Source organism: Rhagoletis zephyria, unplaced genomic scaffold (genome assembly GCF_001687245.7).
Source record: "Rhagoletis zephyria isolate East Lansing unplaced genomic scaffold, Rhagoletis_zephyria_1.1 Rzeph_scaffold_02446, whole genome shotgun sequence".
Classification (NCBI taxonomy): Eukaryota; Metazoa; Arthropoda; class Insecta; order Diptera; family Tephritidae; genus Rhagoletis; species Rhagoletis zephyria.
In genome coordinates this window covers 36,586-47,078 of record NW_016159530.1, presented here as the reverse complement: position 1 = coordinate 47,078, position 10,493 = coordinate 36,586, and the positions used below count along the sequence as shown (strand labels likewise).

General features: G+C 40.9%; 1 protein-coding gene across 1 annotated transcript; it reads right to left on the bottom strand.

The window, feature by feature from the left end:
* Positions 1 to 3,335: 3,335 nt before the first annotated feature.
* LOC108366914 (uncharacterized) lies at positions 3,336 to 8,692 on the bottom strand. The gene is made up of 2 exons (XM_017621405.1): positions 4,982 to 8,692; positions 3,336 to 3,593 (listed from the first exon to the last, which is right to left on the bottom strand). The coding sequence occupies exons 1-2, from the start codon at positions 8,690 to 8,692 to the stop codon at positions 3,336 to 3,338; spliced, it is 3,969 nt and encodes a 1,322-aa protein (XP_017476894.1).
* Between the last annotated feature and the right edge of the window lie 1,801 nt (positions 8,693 to 10,493).

Below are 10,493 nucleotides of genomic sequence, written 5' to 3'. Positions count from 1 at the left end.
CGCAACCCTTCAACAATATAGCGTATTACCGATGCATCGTCGACCGCCCCGAGCGATGCTAGTTTTTTAACACGTAAAACGTAGTCGTGGAAACTTTCGTCACTATGTTTTCTTGTTTCACGCAGTTGTTTATGCAATTCAGCACTCGTATATTCCTTGTGGAATTCTGCAATTAAGTTTTCGCGTAAACTCTTATAATCACTTACACAAACGGACTCCAGGAACAACTGAGCCGTTTTAACCATTTTTCCGCGTGCTTGGACATATTTTTGCTTTTCATCGAGTCCGTATGCTTCCGCGTTTTTTTCGAAATTTTGAAGCCACTGTATAACTGGAATACTCTTGCCGTCATAGGAGGGAATTATTTTTGCGAAACTATCTGCTGATATTGTGACTTTTTTATTGCTGTCCTCTTCCCTTAGCATCTTTAGAGTGAGCAGTTATATTAAATCATTTATGCTGTCGTCTTTGGTTTCAATGACATTCGGTGTGTCAAAAAATCGAACACCGCCGTCGCTAGCTGACTTCCAGCCGCTCATTCCAGCACCTACGCCCGCTGAATCGTTTCCACACATTTCCCCGCTTTTATTCTCATTGCTGACAGTATTCGTTTCTGATGGTAGCACTTCTTTAGCGCCACATTCAACGGCCGTTTTATCTGCGCTCTCTTCGCCGCAAACTTTTAAATTCGGATTTTCTATTGCACCTGCACCGTCGACTTGTCCCGCTATTGAGCGCGTGAAGTAGGGGTGCGTATTTTGCATTTTAAGTTACACAAGTGCTACAGTTTATGGTGGCCGAATTTTCTGCAGAGACCTTCGAGAAACTTCAAGGTTGCGAAAGGGAAATATAAAATGTCACTACACCAAATTTTTGGTTTCTTCCCCTTCCCTTTGATTGAAAGTGAAGTATAAAAGCAGCTTTTATTTCGAGTTGCGAAATTTATATACTACTTCTTATGTCGACTTTTATCTTAACGTAACTTGACCGGTTTTGGCTACGGTTGAGCCCCCAAATGTAGGATGGAAGTTAATATTTTATTCAGTTAAGGTTTGAGTTAATGATAATAAGTGAAATTGAATAGCAATGTAGAGATGATTTAAATATTAAATTGAATATTGATGGTTCAGAGACAATCCAGGTATGTTAACACGACCGGCTGATTGATTATTCGAAGGAATGCTGCGACCGCACGACTGCAACGACTACTGTGGAACAACTGACTACTGAGATCGCTGAAGAGCCCAAAAAGGCACGATATCCGAGGATAGGGACGACTGAGAACTGGAACTTGACGACTTAAACTAGGGGTGATCGATAACCAACTACTGGTGTTAATTGGTGACAACTGTTTACATACATAGGTTGAAATTACATGCCAACTGGCATATCAACTAAGGATAGTGCATCCGGGTGAAAGGTGGTAGAATGCTGAATGGCTCTACCACAATCGCCGCCGACAACCGTTGTTTTTGCCTCGTCAATAAGAAGCTCCAATTAGGAAAGTCTTTTCACGACTACGCCAGGACCAAACGTAACTGGAGCTCCAATATTAACCTTCACGTATGTTTTTATTTTAGACCAAATTATTTCTATAGGGTTCAGCATTGGCGAACAAGGTCCCAGGCGTAGGAGTGTTGCTTTTTCTGTGGTGTTATAATTATTGATGGCATGTTCCAAACGGGAGTGGCACGGAGCATTATCGCACACCACAACTAAATCCGCAAGGTTGTTGCCCATCTCAACCCACCTATGAAGGACAGTTTGTATCCAATTACATGCATCCGCAGATTTAAAAGACAAATAACACACTTATCCTGGATCTCCATTTTAATAATTTTTTTTTATAGTTTTTTTTTAAGAAATTAATTCTTTTAAGCGCAACAAATCACAATTGGATGAAAGTAAAAAGAAAAACTTTCGATATAAGCAATAAAAAAATATAAATGTATTCATATGTATATATTACAAGTAATTTTATGCAAAGTATGTATGTACATTAAACTGTCCCAAGAATATATGGAAAAAAAAATGATTTGCCTTATAAAGAAATAAAATAAGTAAGTTAACAAAACTCGCGAACTGCACAAAGATTATCCTGGTAACTTTGACTGCAAGTCGGCACGGGTTGCCGTGGTCCGAATTGCATAAAATTTTATTTGGAGAGTATTTAAGACAAATCGAATAAAATGAGGGGGTATGCGTGAAAAAAAAACAACTTTGGTTTTTTGGGACAGTCCAATCTACATACTACATACATGTTAATAAATGGCATTGTGCTTGCACTATATACATACATTGAAGCAGTTATTATGTAGTTTTAATTAATAAAGTGTATATATTTTGTGAAAAGGAAGTCCAGGATAATTCCGTTTTTTTAGATCAGCATGAAGCGGCAGGCAGTTCGAAAATGCCCTATCTCCAAAAACTTTTCAAGGATGTCTTATATACATACATATGTATTTACATAGTTCTCCTTTTGTCGTGCAAACATCTTTTTCATAAAGTTTGCTCGAGGGCTATATCACTCTCAGAAAAAAAAATTACTGGTTATATCAATATTCTCAAAAGCGAAGGATTTGGGGCAAAGTCCCTACATTGGAAGAAGTGAACTGTAAAGTTAAATGGATTATAGAGCGCTGCTTTAACACCTGAAGTATATTTACAAAAGTGGTTTCTGAAGTACATATCACACTTTCTGAAGTACATTTTATGGTGTCTGAAGTTCAATTGATTAGTGTGAAGTACGTTTTTCGGTTTCTGAAGTACATTTTCGGTTTCTGAAGTACAAGTTACGAATCTGAAGTACATTTTATGGTTTCTGAAATACAATTGACTAATCTGAAGTACATTTTTCGGTTTCGGAAGTACAGTTTTTGGTTTCTGAAACACAATTGACTAATCTGAATAACATTTTTCGGTTTCTGAAGTACAATTTACAAATCTGAAGTACATGTTATGGTTTCTGATGTACAATTGACTAATCTGAAATCCCTTTAGCGCATTCTGAAGTAGATTTGACTACTTTCAAGTACATTTTACGGCTTCTGAAGTACAATTCATTAATATGAAGTAAATTTTTCGATTTCTGAAGTGCAATTGACTAATCTGAAGTATATTTTATGGTTTCTGAAATACAATTGACTAATCTGAAGTCTAATTAACAGTTTCCTAAGTACGTTTGACTAATCTTAAGTACAATTGATGATTTCTGAAATATAATTGACGCTTTCTGAAGCACTATTAGAAACGGTGTAGTACAACAAACATGTTGTGAAAGTCCTTGCCACTCACGATGACAACCTCCAAACGTCGGCAACTGCAGTTTTGGCAAGTTAATTTTCAGTCGAGGCACCGGTGTGATGTGCCACATGTGTGCTGCTGAACGGTGGGTCTGGTGTACTGGTGCGTAGAGATGACAGGCCCTCTGTGTATAGGGCTTTAACCGCGCAATAGCTCGCATCCATATGAACACGATGATCCTCCTGGAGCTGCGTCTCATCCAGGTGCTCCAACTGTGACTGCAACTCTTCGGACATTAAGTAATGGCGTTCGACAAGTGCCAGCTTCGCTTCTGCATGTGCTTGCGCGAACTAGCAATTTGACTCGGCTCAACGAGAAGTGCGCTTATACGCGACACAATTGAATCATTGTTCAAGAACCGCGAGGTTGACTGTAGTTTTGGAGCCAAAAGATCCAGCTCGTGAGGACCAGTAAATATGGTGAGAAACCACAAGCGTTTTTGGGTATCTTAAACTAGTTTTTATTCTCGAATTAAATGTTTACAATAATGTAATTGAATCTTAATTACTAGGCGATTAGATATTTTAAATATATGGGGATGTGAAGTGAAGACGCGCGCGACGATAACTTCTTCAAGTGACGATTGGAAAGCAATTAAATTTATGTTGAGAAGTAACAGTATCGGTGAAGCTGTTCATTGCTGTGTACTAATACGTGTTGTTGTAAACAGTAGGCACATAAGCGACGACGAGTAATTCAAAACGGCCTCAATTTGCTTCAAGACGGTGTAAAATTCCTCAAAGGTCAGCATTGATTCACCTATGACTCGACGTAGATGGTGTTTCATGCTCTTTATGCCGGCTTCCCAAATACCCCCAAAATTTGGTGATCCTGGAGGTATAAAATGCCATGATACGTTGTGTAGTGCCACGGAACGAGCACCAGTCTCTATTTGAGCGCGAAAGGCGACAAAGTCTTCCCTCAGAACTGTGTTAGCACCGACAAAAGTTGTTGCACAGTCACTATAAATATCGGAGCTATAGCCGCGTTGGGAGAAAAAACGTCGATGTGCTGCTAAGAACGCGTCGGTTGTCATATCACTGACCAATTCCAAATGTATAGCACGAGTGCTCAAGCATATGAATAGTGCCACATAACTTTTGAAGCTGCGGCTACCGCGGCCTTTGGTAGCTCGAACTTTAAACGGACCTCCGTAGTCCAGCCCGCAGTGCTTGAAAGGGGCAGCAGCATTGCACCGGTGTGTAGGTAGATTCCCCATTATCTGGTTGGAACCTACAGCTCTCTGTCGAAAACATTTAATGCACCGATGGATAAAGCTTTTTATGGCTGACCGAGCGTCGATTAGCCAGTATCGTCTGCGTAGAGCGTGCAGAGTTGCCTGTGTGCCGCCATGGAGCGTGGCTTCATGCGCCTGCGCGATAAGAAGCTTGCTAAGTTGACTGTCTTTTGGCAAGATGATAGGGAAGCGTTCATAGAAAGGTAAACTGGCGTTCTTCAGCCGTCCATTTAAGCGCAAAAGTCCATCATCATCCAGCACTGGGTTGAGCTTTAGGAGTTTGCTCTTTGCATTGAGTCCTCTTTTCTGCCGGAGACTGGAGATTTCATTAGAAAAATGTATGTTTTCAACGTACCTTATCCAATATTTCAACGCCTTAGCTCTCTCTGCAGCAGTGCAAAAGTCAGTGTTCTCATGGGGTCTTCTCAATGCAGCACATACAAAACGCAGGCACCAAGCAGTGACGGCTAGTAGCTTTTGGATACACGAGTATTTTTGAAGAATCCAGTCATCAGGCTTAGGAACCGATATTAGTGACACAATGCTAAGATCGTCGTTCCCAGCCGCCTGGGTGCTTGTTGGTTCAATCACGATGCTTGCTGGCCAATAGCTTTCGTCCTTTTGTAGCCATGTGGGGCCCGCCCACCATATGCTAAGGTCTTCAAGTTGCGAAGGGTAAATGCCACGAGACGCGACATCAGCCGGATTGCATTTAGTGGGCACGTACCGCCACGCGTCTACATTTGTCAGCTCCTGAATCTTTGCTATCCGGTTGGCAACATACTGCTTATGCTGTCCAGGATTGGACCGAATCCAGCTGATCACTGTCTTCGAATCACACCAGTACCATGTGTGAGTAGATTTAAGCTGCAGAGTTTCAAGAATTTTGCAGGTTAAAGTACTCGCAAGCACTGCTCCATTTAGTTCCAAACAGGGTATGGTTCGTTTCTTTAACGGTGCCACCTTGGTCTTCGCCATGATAATAGATACTTTTATTTCACCGTTCAACTGCGTCACCCGTAGATACGCGACGGCTGCGAAGGCTGCTGATGACGCGTCACAGAATACGTGCAGCTGAGCTTCTTCTATGTCGTCAGCTGTGAAAAGCCACCTCGGAATTTTTACGTTTTCTATCAGTGGCATCTCATCACGGAATTTTATCCATTCACTCTGGTAAGGTTCGGGAATCGGGTCATCCCACGTACATCCGGTACGCCAAAGATCTTGGCACATACGCTTGCCAGTGATGATGATAGGAGCCAGCAAGCAAGCAGGATCATAAATTTTTGCAACGTCGGAAAGCTGCTGTCTTTTAGTGATTGCTACGGAAACTACGCTCACTTTTACCTTGTACCCAATATAGTCATCCTGGCATGACCAATAAATTCCCAGTGCTTTAGTGTCTTGGTCCGAATTAAGCGCACATATTTTATTGGCATTTGTTCCTTGAATTTTTTGAAGAAAATCTCCGGAATTGGAATTCCATTTTCGCAGTGTAAATCCGCCGCGCTGTAGTAAAGTCTGTAATTGCTGTTGTAATTCAACTGCCTTATCAATAGAGCTAGCGCCGCTTAAACAGTCATCTACGTAAAAACATTCCTTTAAAACATCTGCTGCTTCTGGAAATTCTGTACCCTCATCTTTCGCCAAAGTATGGAGAACTTTAATGGTTAAGTAAGGCGAACAGTTGAGTCCGTAAGTTACTGTAAGTAAGCGATATAGGCAAGGCTGGCCATGTTCATCTTTCCAAAAGATTCGTTGCATATCTGCGTCCTTATGGTCAACCAAGATTTGTCGGAAACATTTTTCGATGTCGGCCATAAATGCGATCTTGTGCCATCGCCACTTCAATATAATTGCGGATAAATCGTTTTGGAGCTTTGGTCCAACAAGCAAGCAGTCGTTTAGTGACCTACCACATTTCGTTTTACGTGATGCGTTAAAAACGGTTCGTAGTTTTGTAGTTGAGCTTGAGCCTTTATAAACACCGTGGTGGGGGATATAGCAGACAGGCTGCGGCTCAAAGTCCTCGCAAACAGGTTGCATGTGACCGAGTTGGAGATATTCGGACATAAACTCATCATAGAGTGTTTTAAAATAAATATCATTGTTCAGGCGTTTGTTTTGATAATGATAAAGCTTTTCAGCATCATATTTAGTATCTGCAAGCACAGACAAGTCAGCTGATGGTTTAAATGGGTAGCGTACTATATAGCGACCGGATCCGGTCCGGCGAGTTGTACGTTCGAAGAAGTCTTCGCAGTAAATCTCATCAAGAGTGAGTTTAGATGACGATTCGCCATCTTCACACGCGTTAAAAGCCCAAAGAGCTTTAACTAACTCGTTGAGCTCGATTGCTGTTGCCGCACAAAAGCTTGTGCGTAGTGGGGCGATATATTCAGTACAACGTCCATGAATGACCCAACCTAAGTGTGTATGCTGTGCCACGGAGGCGCTCGTGAATGACTGCTTCAGTTCACCGCAGAGCAAGTGTCCGTAAATGTCAGCTCCTAAAATTACGTCTATCGGACCAGGCTCATAGAATCTAGGATCTGCAAGATTCAGATTCAAAAGGTCAGTAAAAATCGTAGGATCCAAGCGAGCGCCTGGTAACTGTTGACTTAAACGTGGTAAAACTAACGCTGTACACCCAATATTGAAACCTGGGTAGCAGATAGAGCTAACGTCGAATTCCACTAAGCCTGAAGAGACTGCAGCATTTGTACATCCTATTCCAGTTACCGGGACCTGCAAGCGTCTACGTTTAAGGTGTAATTGTTGCGCCGCAAACTCCGTAATAAAAGACGCCTGAGATCCGCTGTCCAAAAGTGCTCTGAGTTGTAGACAGTAGCCATTTTCTGAATGTACATTTATCTGAGCTGTAGCGAGCACTACATGGTTCTGTGATGTTGTTATTGTTGTGTCTTCATCGTAGGCACGAGCGTGGTGCGTTGCAATACTGATCGGATGCATGCCGTCATGTAACATAGTATGGTGTTTTTGATTACATTTTTGGCAGGTATATGCAGATGTACATTCGTTAAACCAATGACCAGCCTTTAGGCAATTCTGGCATAATTTATTCTTTTGAACGAAGTTTAGCTTAAGTGCTGATGAAAGTTTTCGGAATTCGGGGCAAAACATAAGAATGTGTTTACCTGAACAACTGCTGCATCGAGTGACGCCGCTAAGATGGCTGCGCACGGGTAGTGCTTGAGTTACCTTAGGTCCAAAATCCTTTTGTTTTTGCTTTGAGGTTGCGCCCATTGACTCAAGGCCTTGTACACGACTCTCCAGAAACTTCACAAGCTCATTGTAAGTTGGAATATGATTTGGCGATTCGAGTGAGATTTCCCAATCTCTGACAGTGCTGGGATCAAGTTTTTCAGTCACTAAAAACACCAGCCAGTCATCCCATTTAGAGGTTGGACACTCCAAATGCTCAAGCGCCCGAATGGCTTCAGAAACGCCGTTCAAAATTTTACGAATTGATGCAGCCGATTCGGTTTGAGAGTAAGGAATATTAAGGATTTCTTTTAAGTACATCTTCACTAATCGCCTTTTGCTATCGTAGCGCTGGGATAAAGTATCCCATGCAATGAAGAAGTTGCTGTCAATCACAGAGATATTCTTCAGCAGAGTTTCTGCTTCGCCATTCGTACTGATCTTTAGGTAATGCAAGCGCTGCACATTCGACAAGGACTTGTCACCAATTACCAACGTCGTGAACATGTCTTTAAATTGCAACCAGCCCTGCAGCTTGCCATCGAACTTAGGGAGTTCAATTTTAGGCAAAATTGATATCGCGCACGCTGAGGAGTGCGGAAGTCGAACGGATGTCGTATCATGCCCAGCGATAGACAACTGCTCGATGGAGTCGTTAAGTTCACCGACAGCTTCGCAATAAGCAGTTTCTATTGCATCGAAATGACCATCTGCTAGCACATTTGTCAACTGATTCTCGCTTTCCTCAGTAGGCTCGATATTGCGAACTTCATCATAATTCGCACTGTATTTGGCCCAGTAGTCTTCCAGCAAGTGCTTCCGCGCGACGAAGTAGCCTTTTGTCTGCTTTGTCTTGGATACCTTATTGGTGTTAATGGAGAAGTTTTGTATATATTTAGCTAGGGCTTCTTCTTTCTTGAGCGCCATAACTGCTTGCCTCGGTGTGAGGTTATGTAGAATCTTGAGGGCGGAGAATCCCGATTCGAGTATATTATATATTACTCTGTTCCCCGCAAGGGATGCCAAATTTAATGTTAGATTTCATATCCTTGTTTAAACAATAAGTAAGCAGTTTGATCTGTAATAATGTAATTTTATTGCAAGTATCGACTTAGCACATGTGCTTTTCGTGCTGAGAGAAAAAAGAACAAGACATAAGCAATAGGAATGACAGTAGATTAGAATAACACAAAAGCAAAATGTTAAGGAGTTGCCATCGCACTTTTAGTGTAGTGATTGATTCTGAACACTTTCCAATGTGTTCTACTTGCAACTTCCCTCCCCGCTCCCCCTCCGAATGTTCAAGAGTAATGTGCGCTAACTGCTCTGGTGAGCATCCCTCCTCATCAAATACCTGCCTAAAATTTCTACAAACTAAAGAGATTCTTAAAATCAAAACATTGGAGAAATGTAGCATGCATGAAGCAATTCAAAAGTATAAAAACCAAATTCCCGCTCCTCCTAACCCCTCCTCCTTTGCAAATATTCTTGAATCTCCAAATCTTACCAACAGCGAAAAATAATATGCTTTTTAAATTAATAATAATAATGCTTTTCGTTCGTGTTCAAAAGTATCTTTAAACAAGTAAGAAAGTCTAAGTTCGGGCGGAGCCGAACATTAAATACTCGGCGCAAGTATTAAATATATAATTTACATATGTGTTTCCGAAAGCTACCGCTACATGGTAAGCCGGTGTGTATCAATTTTGAGTAAATTAGCGTCCTTAAATTTCGAAATATTGAAGTTTCAAGCATTTCTGAAATTTACCGTTATATGAAAAGCGGCCGTAATTTTAGTCCGATTTCAATAATTTTCAACGTTTTGCTTTTATGTGGCAAGCACGATAACAGTACCACAGTAAAAGGTGCCATCCCATTGTCCAAAATTTTATCATAAACGTATTTCTTGGTAAAGAATTGTTGCAAGCATCAATTTTGAATAAATTAGCTTTAATATTTACTGATATATCGAAGATTTCGTATTTCTCTAAATAACCGTTATATGGGATGTGGGCGTGGTTATTGTCCGATTTTAAAAATTATCAGCCATTTGGTATGCCGTACCAAGGCCACCACCTGTGCTAAGTTTGGAAGAAATTGGTGCAGCGGTTACCAAGATATACACATGTAACCATAAGTAGGCGTGGCTGCGCCCATTTTCCAAAAATGTATAGTATTCCTATTTTTCGTCTAAAAATTATTGTAAACATCAATTTTGAGTGAATAATCTTTAGTAGTTACTAAAATATCGCAGTTTTCGTATTTATGAAAATTACCGTAATATGGGAGGTAGGCGTGGTTATTGTCCAATTTTGCCTATTTTCAATACCATCCGTCCTACGCCCGAAAGAAGTGCACGTACAAAGTTTAGTCAAGATATCTAAATTTTTACTCGAGTTATCGTGTGCATAGACGGGCGGACGAACAGACAGTCACCGCATAATCGATTTCTCTTTTCATTCTGATCATTTATGTATACATTTGTCTATATCTATCTCGATTCGTTTTGCCTGTTACAAACAACCGTTATGTGAACAAAGTTATTATACCCTTGTGCACAAGTGCGCTCGGGTATAAAAATCTGCATAGTGTTGTTGCTAACTATGCAAATAAACTCAATACCAGTCGTACCAGTGCAGTGTCCAAAGATAAAAATAAAGCTTCGGCTGCAAAAACTAAACAATCAAAAAACAAGAACTTAAACAAAGGTTTGACTGAAACAACTAAT

Coding starts and splice junctions, on each gene's coding strand:
- LOC108366914 (XM_017621405.1), bottom strand. CDS start 8,692: ATGGCGCTCAAGAAAGAAGAAGCCCTAGCTAAATATATACAAAACTTC. Junction 3,594..4,981: donor CTGCTTGGTGCCTGCGTTTT/GTATGTGCTGCA, acceptor TCAAATTGCTAG/TTCGCGCAAGCACATGCAGA.